Source organism: Aythya marila (genome assembly GCF_965140915.1).
Source record: "Aythya marila genome assembly, chromosome: 20".
NCBI lineage: Eukaryota > Metazoa > Chordata > Aves > Anseriformes > Anatidae > Aythya > Aythya marila.
Genome location: NC_139061.1, coordinates 10488428 through 10509258, shown reverse-complemented (window position 1 = coordinate 10509258; position 20831 = coordinate 10488428). Strand labels below are relative to the sequence as shown.

At 51.5% G+C, this 20831-nt stretch overlaps 1 protein-coding gene across 7 annotated transcripts in view; it reads left to right on the top strand.

Moving 5' to 3' along the window:
* The window catches only part of MSI2 (musashi RNA binding protein 2), a 229068-nt gene that overhangs the window by 163198 nt on the left and 45039 nt on the right, over positions 1-20831 (top strand). For all 7 annotated transcript variants that reach the window (XM_082776573.1, XM_082776572.1, XM_082776570.1 and 4 more), the window contains exons 8-9: positions 8407-8489; positions 14576-14690. In XM_082776573.1, coding sequence (XP_082632699.1) covers positions 8407-8489; positions 14576-14690 — 198 coding nt within the window. The remainder of the gene's footprint in view (positions 1-8406; positions 8490-14575; positions 14691-20831) is intronic.

Here is a 20831-nt window from a genome sequence, read left to right as displayed (position 1 = left end):
TCCCCTGGTGCTTCCTTCCTCCTGCTCCTTTCCCTGCATGATGGGGTACCCGAGCACCTTGCAGGAGCAGTAAAAAGTGAGCACACCTGAGCTGTGCGTGTACCTGCCCACCCTCTCCGAGCTGGGTGAGGCTGATGGATGAGCAGGGACACCAGCCTGGGACCTGCCGTACCACAGCAGCCCTGTCCTCGCTCAGAGATGAGCTGTCATGCTTCCCTAACCCCATTAGCAACAAGCTTCAAATGCAAGTAATTGTAATAACCAACCCCCACCAGTTATTAATATTTCCAGGACATCTCTCTGATAAGCCCATCTTTTCAGCCAATTTCCTATTCAACCAAAAGCAAAACATCTTTTCTCCCAGTATTGCAAATGTGTTGTTAAAATGAAGAAAAGGAAATGGAAAAAAGAAATCCCCCCCACCAACAAAACCTCAACGCCAGGCTCGGTGCTGCATCGCCTTTGTTAGCCCCGGATAGAATTATGCATCATGAATAAAAACTGCTGTCAGCATGCATTGGTTTCAAAACATTAGAGCATATGGTATGTGATTATCTGTATTGTCAAATGCAATAAAGTGAATTTGGATATAATAAAAAATGTAATATTTTAGAAATTTGGTAATAAACTGTGGAAGAATTGACAGGCAGAGAGTATTTGACGCCCGTAGGCAGGCAGATGAAATTGGCAGGCAGCGGGCAGTGGCTGCAGTGTCGGTGGGGAGCCCGGCCTGGGCAGCAGCACCGGGGCAGCCGTGGCCTCGCAGCCCTTCTACTGCCCTCCCCGCGGCTCCCTTCTGTACTGGAAAACAGTTTTTTGGTTGTTTTTTGGCTGGGTTTGTTGGAGGCCCTGGGTGCTGCAGAGGAACAGGCGCGAGCGTTCACTTGAAGCACAAGGTTGGCGTTCTGGCGGTAGGCAGATTAATTGGATTTTGCAAGTATTTGGGGTTTTCTTCTTTGATAGCAAGAAGAAATCCATTAGTTTATATCACGCTTCCCCTGCCCGGCTGCGCTCCCATCGTTTTTGTACGCCACCAGCTTGTGAGAGAGCTGGAAAATCCTTACCTGGAACGAAAGGAGCAGTGAGGAGCTGTGATGAGCAGGAGTGGGTTTGCTCCAGGATGCTGCGGAGGAGCTGGGTTTACATACAGGCAAAAAAGCAAACGCTGCCTGGGATCGCTTCTTCCTTCAGCAGCTCCTGTTCCATCCCAGTGCATTAATTCTCAAGCCTGAGTTAATTCTCAGCCCAGCCGTCGAGGCGCGGTGTCTCCAGCACAGAGAAGCTGAATTGGGAGCAAACTTTGGGGCCTCCTGTGTAGGAAATTCAGATGCAAAAAGTACAGCCATAAGTGTATCACACGTACATGCAATTTTTCTTAGGTCACCGTTAATGCTTCTAAATGATCTGTGAATGCATTAATGGTTTCTGTTAATTAACAATATGATAAAGCTGGCATTTAGTAAGTTGCTGTGTAGTGTGCGTTTTAGTCATTATGTACTCAGCACTTCGGTTTGATTTCAGAATGTTAATAGAATAAAATTTTAATGAAGATTTGTTGTTATGAAAAATTTATTACGAGAAGTTCAGGTACTGCTTGCATTAGCATGGTCTGTAAGGGAAGGGGGGTTCCCTGCCTGCAGCCACCGCCAGCCCGGGTCCCCCCTGCTCCCCCCTGCCACCCCCCATCTCCTGCTGCCCCGCTCAGGTGCTGTGGGTCAGAGCAGGGTGCTGGGGCCCCGGACAAACCCCTGTGTCTGCCCTTCTTCCTTCCTTCTTTCAGGGACGATCGCTGCCAAAATCGTGTGGGTGGATTTTTGCCTGCTCAAACAGGCAGGCTGCTACGTGGTGCAGTGGCTTTTCCTTCTAAGATGCCCTCTTTTTTTTTTTCTTTCCCTTTTTTCCTTTTTTTTTTTTTTTTTTTTTTTTGAACGATGCTCCCTTTGCAAATGCCACGCAGCCGTGGGAGGACAGCGAGGAACCTGAGCGCCTCAGCTTCCCAGAACAAAAGCCGAGGAGTCTCTTGCTGGTGCCCTTTATCCAGCTGCGCGGCTGACCTCAGCTCTTCGCTCTCCTGCCGCGCCGGTATTGAAACGCTAGCACCTTGCGAGGAGGTTTTGATCCGAGGCGGTTGTCTGCTGATTTAATTTTGAGAATTTACTCCCATGTCATGGAGTATATGTTGACACTTTAAGCAGCAGTAATACCTGCCTGTGTCTGCCGGGGGAACCTGGCTATTTCCTGCGCCCGCCCTGAGACGCGCAGCGGCAGCGGCTGGGTGTGCAGGCTGCTCATCTGCCTTGATGAGCGTCATTCACAGAAGCACTGCCAGAGAGCACACTTCACGGTGAAATGAGGCTGATGCCGCAGCCCTGGATGGCAGGCAGGAACCTTCTCTTTCCCCTCCTGGCTCCTGGCACACCCCTGCCCTGTGCAGCCCCGGGATGCTGGGGCGAGGCCTCCTTGTTCGGCGGGGAGCGGGATGCCTCCGCGCGGTGCCTCGGGTCTGGTGGTGGCTCCCTGGAGAGCAGGAGGTGAAAGGAGAGAGGTGTGCTATGGCTGTGCTCTGCGGACATGGGCACTTGCTTGCTGGGAAGCAGAAACCCCTTTTTCGTGTGCACAGTGCAGGAGGCAGGACGAGGAAAACCACAAATGAGAACTGACAGCTCTCATCTCCGACAGCTCCGAGCTGTGACGAGCGGAGCTGCAGCATGGCAGCTGGAGGCGTCCTGGAAGGGACTGGGAAGGGGAGGTGAAGCTACGTGGGACCTGGAGCACAAGGAAGAGTCCAGGGACACAAAGCAGGAAGGTGGCAAAGTCGGGGCTGAGTTTTGGGAGTCCTCACGGCTGGGTTCAGGCTCTCGGAGCAGAGGGGCGGCTGTCCCTGGAGGGCTCCGTTCCAGGCTGCAAATTTCCTTCTAGACAGCACGAAGCTGGAACCATCCCCGCTTCCCTGTCGGAGCAATTAAAACGCCCTGGCCTCTCTGCTCACTTTGCTCTGCCTGGCTGTAAACACGGGCTCTGGTGGCAGTGATTAGCAGCCCGGCTTCCCCGGCCCCCTGTCCCCTCCCGTGCAGGTTCGTTATTATTATGAGGCGGGCTGGCAGCCGGGTGCGAGATAGCTTACTAAGTAACTTTTTCCCTTCTGATTACAAGGGATGTGTGAATAAAGCAGAACTGTATTGATTCACACCAATCTATGCATCGACTGTGTGGGAGCCACTTGCAATTCCCAGCAGCACCAGAAAGCTTTGCAACGGGGAGAAATATGACCAGGCAAGTTGAGAAAATAAATTAAACTAGTGTCAACTTTTCTTGTTTCTTCCCTCATTATTAATGGATGGAATGGGGCTCGTTTATCAAGAGGAGGAAAAATTAATTGACATGGGCTTTAATATTATTATGCCTGGCTTGTCTGGTCACATTTCTTTTTTTTTTTTTTTTTTTTTTTTTCTTTTTGAAAAGCATTTTATTACAGTTTACGGGACCAGCTGCCAAAACTATTGGTATAAACAAGAAAGCAGGTGCATAAATAATGCCTCAGCAGGCCCGGACGCTTCTGTGCTTCGAAGCTTAAGTCACTTAAACGTGGGGAGAAAAGGAGAGGCATAAAGGAATCAAACGAGAAGATCAGGTACTGAGGCCCAGCACAAAGGGGGAACGCAGCCTGAACTAATATTTCCTCATTATAGGGCTGAGCTTCTGCGGGGCTGTCGGGGGATCCACGTCCCTCAGCACAGCCGCTGCGAGCCCCGGGGCCGGGGCCATGCTGTGCTCACGCCGTGCCGGGGGCCTGCAGGAGGACGTGGCCGCGGCAGCGTCCTGCGGGCGTCGGAGGAGCCGGGTCCCGCGGTAATGAGCGCCAGCAGGCGGCTGCCAGGTTATTCTTGCCTAGCAGCGGGAGCAAGGTTTAAGCATCGCTTATTGGTATGATGTGAACCATGTAAATCTCTTCCCTTCTCCTCTCCTTGCTCTTGTCTACTTCCCTTGGTTTGGCGGATTATTGTGTAGGCACAAAAGAGCCTTGGTGATTACTTATTTCCCAGAACCCTTTAAGGAGCTATCTCAGACTTTGGCATGCTATAAATATAGTAAGAGGCAGTCCCAGCTGCAAAGACCGCGCAGTCTAACGAGACAATACAGACCCAACTCGGGTGAAAGGGAGCCCTGCAGATGCAGATGAGATGAAGTGACCTGCTCCGCATTGTGGGGTGACCCTGAGACAGCCTGGGAATTGGAACAGGCTCCTCCGTCTCTCTGCAGTGTGTTCGTCCACCAGAGCACCGCTCTGTGGCTGAGGAGTCTCTTTGTGAAGCAGAGGTGTCTGTGCACCTCTTCTCTTCACCCTGCATAGCCTCAGGGAAAGGTGCTGGGCTGGCAGGCAGTGATAGAGCTTGGGTTGGGTTGGGTTGGGTTGGGTTGGGTGGCTGCTGGGGGTGGCAGCCCCCAGACCAGGGCAGGGCAGGCTGTTGAGGCCGGGGTCTCATTCCCTCTGTCACAGCCTCTGGGGCCAAGCCCAGCATTAGGCTGGGTTTAACCTTTTTGGTGCAGGATGCGGTCACCTTGTTTTGCTCGCTTTAACGTACGTGCAGGCTTGAAAGAGCAAGACCTTTCACAGGGTAAGCTGCTTTCACGCAATTCTGCTGCCGAGTGACGTCCTCGGGATGTACAAACGCAGCTGTAATATATGTTGCTGTACACCAGATAAAAGCCTGGCCGTGGAAAAGCTGCTGCCAACTAGCAAGAGACAGTAGATATATTTCATAGCAATGGTGTCGTCATCTCAGCTATATTTTACTGAGGTTGACATAAAACTTCTCAAGTGACGACAAAGGTGTGAAATATAGTTGATTCGAGTGTGAAAAAAACAAAATGCAGAACATAGGAGCACTGACATTTGGTATCTTCAGTACTGCTTCTTAATATTATTTATGGCTCCTACTGATTTTTTTTTAAGTTGCTTTAATCTTTTTATGGTTTCAGTCACTTTCTCTGAGCAGCGTTTCTCTCATTTCTGGAGTGCTGTGGCAGGCAGTGCTGCAGCGGGGCTTCTCTGCCACCCCCCCACAGACCTGGGCATTTTCCTGGGCTGAACAAGGCTCTGGACCAAAGGGGGCTTTTTGCTGGAGTGAAGGCACGCTGGGGACGTGTCCCATGCCGTTGGGCACGAACCCTCTGGGCTGGCGTTGGCAGGCGCGTTGGAAATGTTTGCAGGGGAGCAGGGCTGTGTGGATGCTCGCGACTGTCTCGCTTTGCACTAGGACATTTTCCCCAGGTTTTGCCCTCCCCTGTGCACCACGCACTTGTACCCGTTGCCCTGTGACAATGAGCAGCTGGGCAGCCCCCTCTGTGCCCAGCTTCACTTCCATGGGCAGCAGGAGCCCTGCGCACAGGCAGGATCCAGCCCGCGCCTGTCATCGCCCAGTAACCGGCGTTTGGATGGAGTGAAATGACTCCTTTTTTTTGAGCAGATGCTAAAGGAGGGTTTTTTCACCTGAAGGTCATGAATACATGTCTCAGCTTCCTTTAGTGCTCGCTCTTGGCTTGGTGCCTCTCATGTGGGGGCATCAGTTTGCCTCGTATTTTATTTTTTTTCCCCCCTCTTCTTTGTCTTTTCTTTTACAGAAAAGATTATTCAAATGAATATTCAGTTTTATTCATTTGAATAAAAAAAACAAACCGTTTGACTCTGTTAAATGCTTATCTCTTAAATAGAGCTTGTTAGCTTCCAATAATAGCTTCATTCAGAAGGATGCAGTATAATTTCATTTTAAAATGTGTGCTCCTTGACAACCGGAATCCTATTTATGTCACCATTTTAAACAGCCTTCTTTGTTTTGTGTTAATCTTTTTCATACACTTTCCAAGGACCATTTTTTGTTGACTCCTAGTACCTCTCATAAGAAATAATTGTCTATTTAGTCCAGGAAGGTTTCTAAGAGTTTTGGTAATTTAAAAATGAGCGTGTATTCATTACGCTAACTAATAAGGCATGCATACAGTAATATTTTTTACATGTGCAATTACTGAAAGTTGTAATCTAATATTTAAAAAGTGAAACAAAGAAGGACCCACTACCAGTCACTTTTATGAAGTTTTTAGCTCTGGGGTATACGGTCTCTTGGGGGTTGCCTGTTTAAGGAGCAGTAGGATCTCCTGAACAGCGTCCTGTGGATTTAAGTGCCTGTGTATGTGCAAATTAAAATCCTCTGGTTAATTCCCTGTCCAGCAAGCGCAGGGATTGCACAGCCACACCGCGGCACTGAGAGGTGATCAGTGTGTTTCACTACTCCTGTGCTTGTCTAGAGAGGAACGAACGAAAATAACCCCGGGTTTCCTTACAGACCCTCTCCAGTCTGATTTTTTTCTTGCCTGTGTGAAGTGGCATAGGTGTTTAAAACCCTGCAAATGAGTGTTGGCACCTATGGACTCTTATTTTATTCTTGTTATCAATTCTGTAAGTAAAGAAAGCTGAGAGGCTATCTGATTTAATCAGAGAACTAATTTCTTGATAAACCTGTGTTTAAGCCATATGGGGTGGGATGAGGATGGGAAACTTCTGTCCTGGTCCGAGCGCGCAATGCCCGCAGTGGGCTTTTAGTGGTGCTCTGCATATTAGTGCTAATCTCCTCTAAATTCCCCTTCCCGGCTCCATTCTGGCAGCAGGACTTGACAGAAGACGAAGGAGAAATCCTCAACTGCAGGATTCGCTAATGAGTTACTAATGAGGAAGATGCTTCTGGTGCTGAGGCTGCTAACGACGCGCGGCCCGGCTGGGTGCTCGCTGTGCTGGGCAGAGCTGGATGTGGCCGTGCCACCCACAGCCCTGGTCCCTGCTGGCACAGGGTGCTGCCGGGCTGCCCAGGGTGCTGTGCTTAGCCAGTTAACCACAAAAAGTCAGTTCTAACTGCAGGTCTGTTTCAGGTGGATTTAAACGGAGTAACTTGGAAGGCAAATAAAAGACCTCGGTCAAGTAAAACACTTGGAGCTGCTACACGCAGCACAAAGCAAAGTGGCACAGAGCTCTGAGAGCTGGGTTGCTCCATCAGACAACATGGTACACCTCGGGGGAGAGCGACAAACCATCTCTAGTGGGCTTTTCCCCCAAGGAGAGGGTCCAGAGACTCGGCCTCGTGGCTTAACATGGGGCCAGGAGCACGCCCCGCGGTGCTGCACAGCGGCACGGGTTTGGGATGAGGGGCTGTCGCTGTGCTCCCGAGCAGCCGAGGCTGGGGCTGGTGGCACGAGGCGTCCCACCTCGATGGTGGGGACAGGCACAAGGTCTGGGGTCACCCCTGTCCTGTGCCATGGTGTGACAGGGGTGGCACCCGGCTCCGCCGGTGCACGCGGGGCCAGCACCGCTCCCGGGACAGGTGGGGGGTGAAGCTCATTGTGTTGGTACACTTGTAAGGTTTCGTTAGGTTAATCACTGGTGATGTTTATTCATCAAGCCATTGCCAGAAATGTAGCGCATTAGATTTTCTCTTAGCTTGATATTTTTTTAGAAAAATAAATGAGCAGGGAGAATTAATGCGTAGAGCCGTGGTGGGCTGCCAGATTCCTCCGTGCAGCCGCGTGGAGCCAGCAGAGCAAACCGTGTACAGCTACAGGCAGGCAGCAGGCATCAAACAACCCCAAACCAGCCCAAATCCGCGGCTCCTTTGAAGCAGCAGCGCAGAGGAGAGGAGTGATTAGATCAGAGGCCTCAAACGTAGCGGCTTCTGAGCGGCCTCAGGATGTCCTGATGAGGCAGTAGAGGAAGTCATTCAGGAAGAAGGGGACAAATGAGCACCTCCGGCGCCCGGCCGGCCCGAGCACAGAGCTCTGCCACGTGCCTGTGCGACTGTCAGTGCTGGCTTCATCGCCGGGGCAGCGAGGGGTAACTGAGGAATCATCTCCTGTCCTCACGGGGCTTTATTTTTTTTGGTCATGTAATGAGTCAGCCCTAATGGAGAAGTCCCGTGGAATTAAACAGGAGATAAAATCAATATGGTTCCATAGACATGTAATTGGGTTTTGTAGAGGTTGCTCTTAAAAACCGTAAGGTGTAAAAGAAAATCTAGCCTTATTGTAGTTTCTGAGCCATCTTGTAACCAGGGTGTAACTATCCATTAAATTCTTCAGGATGGATCAAAAAATCCATAAGGAGGTTTTAATTCTCCATTAAGTCCCATGGAAGAGCTGTAACAGAACCGTATTAATTTTCTCTGAGATGATGCTCCTTCCCTCCATTAGTCTGTAATGAGCTCGGCAACAGCCCTGTAGAAAGCAGGTATATTTACACGTGTGTATGTCTGTGAAAGTTTCCCGAAATCCAAAGGGCCAGGTAATGCTTCATTAGAACAAAAGCTGTTTGACTTCACTGACGTTTTCCTTTCCTCCTCCCCTTTTTATTCCTTTATCGAACAGGATTTGGGTTCGTTACTTTTGAAAATGAAGACGTGGTGGAGAAAGTCTGTGAAATTCACTTCCACGAAATCAATAATAAAATGGTAAGTGCTCTTTCTGACGTGCGGGTGGGTGCCAGCGAGGTCTCCCCAGCGGTCACCGACGTGCCCGGAGCCGCTCGCGGTGTCCCTGGCGCGCGGCGCTGCAGGGTCGGGGTGCGGAGCCTTGCTCTGGTGCTGTGGCTGCCGTGGCTCTGCCATCGAGTGCTGGTGTTCCCCAGCCAGGCCCTTCGTGAAGTTTCTCCTAAACAACATCGAGTCCCAGGTTGCGGGTTGCCCTGTCAGTAAAGCCACTGAGCCAGATGAAAAAGGGCGTTTGTATTTCAATTGATGCAAAAACTTTGATATTTTCGGCTAAAATATTCTTTTTCCCTTTGTCAAAACATCCTTTGCTTCTCAAATGTGTATTCAGATATGCACTGTATATTGGTCTGATATGTGTTCACAGACTTTAAATTCAATAATAGAGCTTTTAGTGTGGATAAGATCAAAGCAATCTCCTTGGCATATGCTGGAGGCCTGATTCAATATTTGACTTGCTAATTTTTCCCAGGGCACTGAAATAATATTCTTCATATTGTTTCTGACTGCAATATGCATCAGAAATAAAAGTAACAGCCCCTTTGGCAACCGTGGTGGTGAGGTACTGAGGCAGGGCCGGGGCAGCCCGCCGTGCCCTATGCCAGCCCCGTGCTCCGGCCCCAGTACGTGCCGTGGGCTTTGCTTCCAGCCTGGCCTCTCACTGCTCTCCCCACGTCTCTCCTTCGGGAGTTTCCTCCTGCCACTGGTGCTGCATCACGTGAGACAACTGTGGGCTGTGGGGGAGGTTTCATTCCCGTCTAGTCACTAAATGCTGATTAATCTGCCTTAAAACAAAACAAGAAGTAACACCAAACGCCCCCACCCCAGCCCAGGAATAACAGACCCAGCCACAAATTAGAAACGCTTTAAATGTAAATTTAAAGACTTTAAATGTAAATTTAAAGACTTGTCACATGGGAAGGCAGAACTACAGCGCTGTGTTGGGTGCCTGTAGCGGAAAGCTCCATGGATGTAGTTCCTTCACACAAGAGATTTCCCTCCGGAGCAGGACTCAGCCTTCACCTGGTACAAACCAGCACAGCCCAGGTCACCTGGTGAGGTGCTGGGAGGCAGAGCAGCGGCGTGACGCCGAGCCCCAGCCCCAAGGAGCACATAGCAAGGCACAGCACAGCGATGGATGCTCCTGCGGGGAGGGGGAGCCGTGTGTGCGGGCTCCCAGACAGGTCCCTGCAGGAGCACGGCACGTGCAGCTTCCAGCTGGAGCCCTGTGCCTGCAGGATGGGTACCTGGAGGCACGAGTGAGCAGGAAGTCCAGGGCTGCTTCCCTTCCTTTGCCACAAATCTCAGGTTGGGCTTTGCTGGGTTGGTAAAATCCTGCGCTGCTTGCTGCTGGCATGCCCTGCTGGGGCAGAGCTGGGAGAGCTGCTGGAGGGTTTCTTCTGAATGCTGAGAGGCTGCGTGGTAAGGCAACAGCAGTGCCGGCAGCCTGCAGGATGGGACAGGGCAAAAACACTCGAGGAACATCACAAGGAGCAGAAGAAGCAGTGTAGGCTGTTGGCGTTTTGTTGTTGCGGATAATTAAAGCGCGCTCTTCGCGGCACTCTGCGCCTGCTTGGTGCGTGATGCAGGTGCCACGACGCTTTGAGCATGCTCTCCTTGTCACTTCTTCCACAGCACTAATTTTAAAAGCGGCCCACGAGGGAGGAGATGAGACATGATCCTGTCTTGGGACTGACTCATCGTGTTGCTGATGTGTCTGCAGATTAATTACCAAGCCCGGGCAGGAGCGGGAGAGCCCCGTGCACGCATGTGTGACAGCGAGCTGCTGCAGATGGCCGGCGCTGACACACGGACTAAGGCTGGGCACGGACGCACCTCCCGCAGCCCCCTCGGGGACTGATCACTCCTACTTTGTTTTTAACATGTCCCCGAGTGCCGTGCTGCACAGGGAGCAGGTGCTGGCCATCCTGGTCCCAAGGTGCACGGGCACCGCGTGGGCTCCTTGCACCGCGCTCGCTGTCATTGCCCCCGAGCAGGGGCAGTGGGCGGCCGCTGTTCCTGAGCCCATTTGCAGCCTCCCTCCCCGGGCAGGCTATTTTTAGCCCTCCCATTCTGCTTCTGTTGCCATCCGTAAAGCTTAGAATGTCAAGTGTAATATTAAACGAGCAGTGTGCAAGTGAAAAGAAAATGCCAGCGAGGTGTTTAATAAATGAAACCTGGAATTTACGTGGGAGGCCACGGATTCTCTCCAAACGCCGAGGGAAGGGGGGCAGAACAAGTGCAACCAAAGCAAAACGTCCCCAGAATATTGTTCTTCTCACACAAGCAGGCTGCTTGGCCCCAAAAAATGTTTTTTACGAGGGTGCAAAAGTAGCCGGAAAAGAAATGTGATGGAGTCATTGATTTTCTTGCGGTTTGGCTGCGATGAAGCTGTTCACACCCTAGGTACAGGGTGACACGTGTGGGGAGCTGGGCTGCCCCCGCTGCTCTGCAGGTCACCACCTCCAGTCAGCTGCTGGAAACTGGCTCGCATTGCCAGGCACCTGTAGCTTTCCTTCTCCTGCCCGCGGTGGATTCAGTGGGCTCGTTTGTTCACGGTTTGGTTTTAGTGTACCCGAGGCACCCCGCTCCTGGAGAGGCCGAGCCGTGCCCCACGTGCAGGAGGCAGGGAGCAGGACCCTGCTGCCATGCAGCTGAAGGACGCTGCTGGCCGCCTGCAGCCTGGGTGCATTCCTCTGATGTCAGTCCTGGATGTGCCTGTGAGTGATACAGCTGGTGAGGTGGTGGCGCTGCCCTTGTCACGGTCCCCTGGCGTGGCCAGGTTCAGCAGCCTGCACAGGACAGCGGGGAGCTGCCCGGTGCTGGGGGCTACCAGGGGCTTTGGGGGACAAGAAAATCACAAGAAACTTCAGAGTGCACTTCGCCAGCATCTCCTGCAGCCTGAGGATGTGCCAAGCAACTTCTGAGCCCAGTGTCCCTGTCCCACCTTGGTCAGTGACGTAAAGCTGTTTTTAAATGTGCTTTAAAACCTTTCTTGTGTTTCTGGTGTAGCGCTACCTTTGCAGCATTGTTGGTGAACGCAGGTTGCCGGCAGAGGAGCGATAGTTTGCCTTGCCATGGCATGAGTGGCAGGGGGTCCCCGAGGTAACCCGATCTCAACCAACTGTGAAGTGCACTTTGCTGGCAAGACAAAGTTGCCTTGTCTTTGGGCGGTAAAATAAATTTTTTTGTGCATTGTGAATATGGGAGCACTCTGCTTTCCTCAAAATAGCTCTGGTTTCCCTGGAAAGCTGTTAGCCATATTTTTCTGAAACATCCTGGTGCTGCGGGCTGACAGCCTGTTCTGTTGCTCTGGGTATAAGAGGCTTTTCACTCCCCATCCCAGCCGTCCTGCATTCTGGTGGCTTTGACTGCTTGTGTTCACCCAGGAGCACCCCAGTGTAATGTTAATTCTCCAAACTAGACTAAACAAAAATAGCAAATTTTATTTTCCCTGTCCCCTTTTTTTTTTTTCTTTTTCCTCAATTTAGAGTTACAACTTTCTTTGTTAGGCTGCTGAAACTACAGCACATCTCTCGTGCAGGGGAGGTGGAAGAAAATCTGGCAATGATTAAGGGGGTGCAGAAACGCTGAGCTGGAAGTGTAGGATCCAGGTTTATGCACAACGTGCCCACATCAGGCAGGCTCCTGGAGGCGATGTGGTGTGGAGCTGAGCCGCCTTCCCATCGGGTGCTCTGCCCATGTAGAAGCCTAACTGTGGGTCCCTCTAGGGCATCCTGCCCCGTGTTCCCTGGGGTTTTGCCCCGTGGTCACCATTGCCATGGGTGGTGACAGCCGGCCCTGTCCCCAGCAGCCTGGCCCTTCACCTCCTGCTTCACTGTCCCCGTTTGCCAGTGAGAGTAAAATCCCCCCAGGCGTGCAGCCGGGCTGGGGCTCACGGCTCTGCACCCGCACATCAGACAGCCCGGAGAGGAGACATCTCTGCTGGAAAAAATGGCAAATCTTTCTGCCCTCCGTATGGGGCATATTTGTTTACAAGGCTTAGGAATTATTTCTCTTTCCTACTGGCGGCTTTTTCTTTTCCTTTAAATCCAAGTTAAAACTTCTTTGCAGCTCACTACCATTCCCTTTGTATCCTCGTGTGCTGTGAAAATCATAAATTAAGCTAGTCTTTCAGAGAGCAGCGGTAGGCTGTTTTGTGGTTGCAAAAGCTAATTACTGGGTTATTGTTTCTAACGGTGCTAATCCAAACTTCATTTTCCTGTTAATTGTCCGTCGAGCCAGGCTAGATTGTTTTTATCATTCTGAATATTTGCAGCAAAAGCAGCTACGAGGTGTAACCAATGCCTCTGTGACATTTGGAGTGGTGGCGAACCCGAGGAATATGGCTGAGAAATGAGATGATACACTTCTGGCGATCACCCTGCTGCAATTTGGCTGGAGAAATTAGATTGGCACACTCCTGTTAAACGTCTCTCTGATTAAAAATAAGCAAAGGAAAGTTTCAGAGGATGTTGCCGAGCTGCTTTGCTGGCGTGCGAGGCATCGGGGAGGCGGGCGCTTGTGCTTGGTGTTTCGAGCACACAAAGAGCTCTTGGAGGCAGAGGTGGGGAGTCACACACAGCAGGTTGCTGCCCTTGGGCTGGGGGGCTCTGGGGGCAGAGGTTTTGGGGTGGATGGAAACAGCACTGCAGGCACCCACCATGGGTCCTGGCCCCCGCCTGCCCTGCCCCGCTGTGCCCGCAGCAGCACAGGCTGTGAGCTGCTGGCCAGTGAGATGGCTGATGGAGTTTTTTGCTTCCTTTCTTTTCCTTCTCTCCTTATCTTAATGTCAGGGCACGGAAAGCCTGTGGGGCACCACGGGGCTCTCCATCCCATCGTGTGCCTGCAGCGTGCACACACGCCATCCCGCTCCACGTCCCGTCCCACGCAGTGCTGCTCCCAAGACAGGAGGGTAGCAGGGCACAACTCTGGAAGAATATTACCCCAAACTCCACGGGATTCGGGCAGTTTGCTTTCAAGAAGTGCATGTTTTGACAACATTGGCGGGATCTGAGCGGTTTTGCATTGGGATGTGTTGCAAGCAAAGTAAATAGGATCTGCACGAGGTTTGCAGCAGAAAGGGGAGGAGTAGGTGGTTTTGTTTAAAATACTCCCATTACAGTCAGTTAACCTTTATGTTACCTAAATGAAATCTGTATAAACCTGAAATTTTCGCTGATCGGGTTGCCTAGGAACAGGCGGTTGGTTTTCATAAGACAAAGAATACACTGTCACTGATAGGGCTATTAGGAACGGAAGCGTTTAGCCACGTTATGCGACATCCCTGGGCTTGTCTGCTGCGATCGCTGCTCGCCCCCGGGCGCCCGCCCACCTCTGCTCAGAGCAAGCCCTGGTAGGCAGCAACAGCACGGCCACCGGGCCATCTGCTCGCTTCTCCCCGTCCCATCCAGAGGCACAGAAGCAGCCCCTGAAGGTGCAGCCCGGCCCCTCGGGGCCTTTCCCCAGAGCGGGTCCCGGTCCCGGGGCTCTGCCTGGCCGCAGAGGAGTTAGCGGAGGCTGGCGGTGTGATTAACGTGGCATTAAGTGACTTCAAAGGGCAGCAGGAGTAACTGGAAGTGAAAGAATGCAGATCGTTTATTAATAGGGTTTACAGAAATTTTCTGCTGGGTAGAAATATCGATTCTTTATTCCTGTTTTAAAAGGAGCTTTTTGTAATGATCACCGAGAGTCATTTTCTGCTATCGATTGTAATAGAGCTGTGCTGAAGACTTTCCTCCATCCATTCCACGCCCGCAAGTGTCATTGAGAGTAAACGCAGCGCAGGTTTTCCTTTCAGGACCACGGCAACTTCTTCAATCAGCATTTCTGTCATCTTTACGGCGTTGGTTTGCTCTGTGTTTAAAGAGACATACACGTTTGCTCTTCTCAATCCGTTTACACTACTCTGAAAGTTCACCTTTGAGGGGGAGGCGGTGTGGGGAGGAAAATGCTAAAAATAAATCTCCCCCCTTAAGTAGATCAGTTCTGCATTTGACATTTACATGGAATTCATTTGCATCTCATTTGTACATGTTTCTGCTCAATAGGTAGAATGTAAGAAAGCACAACCTAAAGAAGTGATGTTTCCACCAGGGACGAGAGGAAGGGCACGTGGATTACCGTATACCATGGACGCTTTTATGCTAGGGATGGGAATGTTGGGTAAGTGTGCAATAGCCACCAAACGTCTTCCAGAGCGAGCCTCCCCTGTGTTGTCTCCCTGATTTGTGAACGCGTGAGGCATAGGGGTGAGCACAGCTCGGCACTCGTGGGAGTGCGAGCCTAAAACTTCAGCAGGGGTGGAGTGGGGAAAATAATCCTGTCTGTGGTAAATGATTAACTCCCCCCCCTTCCTGGAATATAAAAATTTGCATTTAAATGGATGTTTTAAATAGCCTGTTTTACTCTTACTCGCAAAAATAGAATGATGAAAGATGCAGTGTGTTCATTCTGACTAAAAATGATCTCTCCCCCTTTTTAGAGGAATTGAGTCACACATTATTCCCCTTCTTTTAAAGGTATCTTTGACAGTTCAGCATAGATAATTGAAAATCTTGCCGGTTCTTAAATGGCATGCAAGATGGAGAAAGCAGGGAGATGTGTAACAGTATAGGTCGCAACAATAATTACGAGTTTCAAGGAGATGGAACGGTATTTTAGTCCGGTGTATTGTGTCCAGAAAATACTAATTAAATGGGATAAATGATATTTAATGGCAAAATTCTATTTGTGCACGAGGTCTATTTAGTTATAATTGGTTCTCATTTGTTTCTGCCTAGATAGTTGTTCTTTCTATACAGTCTGACAACCAACCTCTTGATATTCTGTCCTCAGATTTACTAAGCCAAAATCCTGCTAATGCATTGCCAGTGTCTTTTTGTAAAACCCGTGTATTTTCCACTTTCTGCTCCCTTCGTATTGCCGGACCTTCCCTCGGTTGTCACCTGCTGGGTCTGTAAAGTGGACGTGATGGGTAGGGGGGCTGGGGGTGTCCCCAGGCAGAAGGGACCCTTCCAGCCACCTCCCTGCTCCGCGGCCTTTCCAGGGTGCTCCCTGGGTTCTGTCCAGAGGTGCTCAGGGTTGGTGGGGTGGCGGAGCGGGGCCAGCAGCAGCAGAGACCCTAGCAGAGCACTTGGCTTCATCATGAGGCCATTCTCCTTCCCCCCGTCCTCCCCAGTGCTGCTCACCTGAAGGCACCCGCCAGCTGCAGCAGTCCTGGCACCAGCACTTGCTGTCTGCAGCCTGAGGAGGGAGAGGCAGGGCACCCTTAGGAATCTTTCCAGGCTTTATTTAAGTGGAACCAGGCAGTTCCCCTTGGGACTGGCCCACAAAGAGGGTGGTGGGTTTTGATCTCAAAAGTGCCATGTTCTCCACCAGTAGAAACTCCTCTGTCCCAGCAGCCTGTCCATCCAGTGCTTCATAAACAAGACGCTCTTCAGCTTTTCAAGATGAATTTTTCTGGAGTTTAGTTGATCCTAGAAGCTGAGCATGAAAACGAGCCTTGAAAGCTGGCTCTCGGTGCTCCTGAGCTCCACAGAGCGGGTCCACAGGCAGCGTGGGCTGGGGCCCTGCAGGACCCAAAGGCTCCTGGAGCGGGCGTCAGGGCAGAGGGTTTGGTTCCTGTGAAGATCAGGCTGTTCTGCTGAGATGTCTGACTTCAGGCACTGCTTGATGTCATGGGAAAAACTTCCCTGCCATGTTTGCTGTATCTCAGAATTAATAGCACTTCTCTTCAGGTGGCCGGAACGATCCATTTCGGGGATGTGTAATTCGGTTATTCAGCCGATCATCTGTTCTTCTGTCCCCACGTTCCACCGCCACCCTTGCCCAAAGTGTTGGGAAATCACATTTTATGGTTAAAATATTTATCTTGTTCTAGTCAGTCGGTGATTTCGTTACCTGTGAGTTCCCAGTGTGCCTGTGCACATGTACTGCTCTGCTTCTCTCACTTCCGTGCTGCGGTGCCCGGTGTCACAGAGGTGGGTGCGCGGCGGCGGAGGAAAGGAGGCGAGGAGGAAAAGTTGAGAGGAGTTCCTGGAGCTGGGACCTGCCCCGGGGACCTGAAAGGAAGATTGAGCCCTCAGGTGCCGTGTGACTAGTTGCTGCTGGGGCTGCCCCTGTGGAAAACGATCGCTTCAGGCTTTAAGAAGCAATAAAGAAGCCCTCGGTGAGTGGATCGGCTCCTGCAGACAGCCGCGGTGGGACGCCTGCTGACAGGTTCACCTCCCTGCTGCACGGCTGCCAGCCGGCCGGATGGGTGCTGCTCCTCTGCTTCTCACAGGGCAGCCCTTAGCGTGCTCTTATTAGATTTCAAATCAGAGTGGCTTGCTCAGAATTAATGACTGATCTATGGTGAAGGCCAGATGCTTCATTATCAGCTTGCACTGTTTTGTTTTTTTTTTATCTTCCAAGTTCCTGCTTGCTGCGGTGGCACCGTGTTAAATAATCAAGTGCTGAACAACAAAATCACAGCACACAACGAGGCTGGCTGGTCGGCCACCACAAGCCCCTTCCCAAAGGCTGCCCGGAGGAGCTTGCTTCAAGGCTGGAAAGGGGGCACGAGGCGGAGGCTCGGCGGGGAGCCCACACCTCCTGCCCCCTCCCAGCCACAGAGGGGAGCGCAGTGTGTAATTAACCCGTCGCACAGCGAGGACCCAGTGTGGTGTGCTGCTGGGGGCAGATCCCAACAGGCCTGTGTCAGATTTACTCCACTCCTCGTTTTAGGTGTCTGGCCAGACTGAAAACAAGTGGATTGAAGCTGCTCTTGAAAGGTTTTTATACCTTTTTCCAGGAGCCCTTGTCCAAGGTCACCTTCTCCAGATGCTGTTCACAGGCAGAGGAGGAAATCAAAGGAACAAATGCACAAGACAACCCAAAGGAAAGAGTGGAGAGTGACTCCCTCCAAAGCTATTAAGGAAGTTGGTCTTTTTCATTAATCATAGCCTCCCCGAGGAGCCTGCAGCAGCCGGGGTCTAAAGGTGCACAGGCAGCCGCTTCTGTGATGATTTGGTTGATTGGAACAAAATTAAAGTGTTCTTCTGAAAGGATTTTTTGACTGCGAGAGTGCAGGCAGGCTGAGCCTTCTGCCAGGACTGCTCCTGGGCTGTCTCCGTCTCTGTCTGCTGATGGGAAGCGCACATCCTCGGGGGAGACCAGGAACATTAATTAGCCACTCTGCATAAAGAGCGGGCTGGAATGGTTTCAGCTCCCGTGACCTCTTTCTCTCTGGCAGCCCACCTGGCAGGAGGATGGCAAGGCTCTCACACGCTCCGTGGTGGGCAGGCACCGCATCCCAGGCACCAGCAGGCAGCGCATGTCTTCAGCTGGACGAGGACTGCCAGGGCCCGAAAGCTCGCGCTGCGCCCAGAAGCCCACCCCTGCCAGCTGGTCCCGGTACAAACCCATCACCCTTGGAGCCCCTTTGCCAGGGGCCACGTAGGTGCTGCTGTGTTAGCCCTGCTTTCTGCTCTCTGTTCAGGGCCATACCTGAAAACTTGAAAAAAAACAGGGTCGGGGCAGCTGCTGGTGTGGTGGTCCCAGTGGGGACACCAGGCTCTGGGGGTGGCTGCTGCACTGCTTGGTCTGAGCTGGGACCCTACGGCACTCGTTTCGTTCGGTGATGAGCATCTTCGACTTGCTGGTGTTTAATATTTAAGTTGGGCCCTTTTTAACTTGCAAACCCCTCCAGAGATAGGAGAGCACAGCCCATAAAGCTTATGCCCTGAGACTGCTGAAATAATGTCTGATATGAACACCAAATTTCAGAAAATCCCTACCAGGCTGCTTATATCATTGCACCAGGCAGACCGGGGCTCTGCATTACTGCACACGTTCAGTCGAGGTGGGCTGAACTCATGCATAAAAGAAGCTTGTGCCCTTCAAAGAAAGTCATTCCTTTTTTCCATCAGACTCTTTAATAGAGCAGTAGCCGCCTCTGAGGCAGAATTAAGGAAAGGGAACCCTGAGTTGGACACGCGCTTCCCAGCAGGATGGCAGGACTTCCAGGAGCCACCGGGCTCCTGCAGCAGCTCCAGGTGCGGTGTTCACCCCGGTTAGCACAGCTGTGCTCAGCTCGGGCTTAGCTTTTTCCTGTCCTTGAAGTAGGAGACAGATCGGTAGGAGATTTTTTTGGACCAAGGGGGCAACTTTTACAGCAGATCTTTTCATCTCCATAGCTGCTCCTGGTACACAGTCACCCCCGTGTGCCTCCAGGAGCTGGGTTTTGTTCTACGTTCCCTGGTGCAATGGGTGCTTACGTCAAGGTCACAGCCAAGGCTTTTTTAAGCAAGACCCTGAGCATTTTTGTTGTAGTGTTGGGCAATGCTTTGGCAGCTGGACAGCACCTTTCATTACAAACAACCCGGAGTTCCTTACTCTGAGCCACGCTAATAATAATAATGTAACTGATCATTTTCTTGCATCGACTGAAGTATTTGAATTAAAAGCAGGAGTCCCCAGGCCCTGAAGTGCTCACACAGTGTGTCCGTATACTAACCGTGAGGTTTGTCCATCCCGGGTAACCACATATAAAAATTAAAAGATGTTTCCAGAGGCTGGTTCAGTAGTTGTGGACACTTCCTCCTGTGGAGGAGACAAAGTATTTCTCCCTCTGGGGCTGCGGTGGGACATCAAGGAGCTGAGGGTCCAGCTTGGCCATCCTGCCTTCCCAGTGACCTTGTGTGCATGCTTGGTGAGGAGCTCAGTCCCCAGGGCCACAAGTTGCCATGTGTAGAGAGGAAGAGGGGAAATCTGCCCAGTTTCCCTGTCAGTAATGCTTGGACCTTAATGTGAGTCCACCACGATGGGCTTTAACACTAGTAACGTTGTGGTACCCTTAGGTAAACTGCAAGTAAGAAGGTCAGCGTTACCTGCTTGCAGTTATTTTTGTCCTGCAGTTATTTTTGTACCTTCCCCATATGGCAGCACTGACCGCACGCTGCAGCAGCAGTGGACTTGGTGGCAGCACCGGGTGTTCCCTCCAGCGGGAGTGTGACCGTGACCATCGTGTGGTCAGCGTGGCAATACCACGGCCACCACTGTCACCTTGTGTACGGCAGTGCCATGTGCGGGCCAGGGAGCGTCCAGCGCAGGCGAGGATCCATCCTGTGGCCAGGACGGGGCTGCTGGATCGGCCAGCCTGCAGGGTGGGTGTGCAGGGCCTGCTGCTGCTGACAGCAGAGACAGGGAGCTGGGTGAAGGAGCTGTGAAAGTGGTTTGGGTGTTGGTTTGAGTTTGCGCTCCCATGGGCAGCAGGGTCTCGCTTCAGAGGAGGCAGTCCAGGCAAAATGTGGATTTTTGGTTTAGGAACAAGGGATGATTAGAGAGTTTGGTCATTCAGTAGGGCTACTGAAGCAAATAAACTGTTCGGTACCCGGTGCAGGATGAGAATGGCATCTAATGGAAATGGTGGATAGGTCAGCGTGGCCATAATTTGGCTTGATGAAGCAGCCACATGGGCATGGTGTTAATGCGATATTGATATTCAGCCAGCCAATTTCTCCTGCACAGATCGGGCTTTGACTTGTTAGAGCAGAGCTGGGCACTGCAGCAGTAAATGAAGAGGAAAATTGAAGTAATGTTGTATTATAAATTTATGATTTCGTCTGCCTGACCTAGAGAGTGCTGAGCGCCGCGGATGCAGCCGAGACCCCCACCCAGCCCCGCTGCTGGCATTGCACATAGCGGCTTTGGCTGGGCAGAGCGGGGCTGCTCATGCTGCCTGAGGTCTGGGGACACACACGGGGGCAGCCCCAGCCCCAGCCCCGGCCCCATGGGGCAGCCGATGAGATGTGCCCGCAGTATCCGTGCCCTGGGGCAGACCTGGGTGCTCCTCGGCACATGGGCCACTAGGTCGCCAGCCAAAACCTGCCTCGGAGTCGGTTGGGTCTGGATGGGAGCAAATATTTTCCTCTTGGCGAGGAGAGTGGCTGTGGTCGGTGCCGCAGAGCGATTTTTCATTGTGGAGCTCGCAGTGGTGTTAATGGCGCTAGTTACTTAGCAAACAATCCATTTATCAATATCGTAGGTTTAAAAAAAAAAAAAAGGAAAAAAGGTTTGTAAAGCTTAACGCTGAAAGATCTGATTTAACGACAGAGGTGATTAATTTCTAAGGGAATCCAGCTGTTGAGCTGTGAAATAAATAGGCAGGGGCTAAGCAGTGTGTACATATCTGCTGAAAGCTGCCACGCGCTGTCCTGCAATTGCAGGGCTGCTTTCCCCTGGCATTGCCTAATCCCATAATCAAAATTCATCCAAGCATTTTTATCTTCCTGTTTTAGATTATGATTAATAGCATATTATATC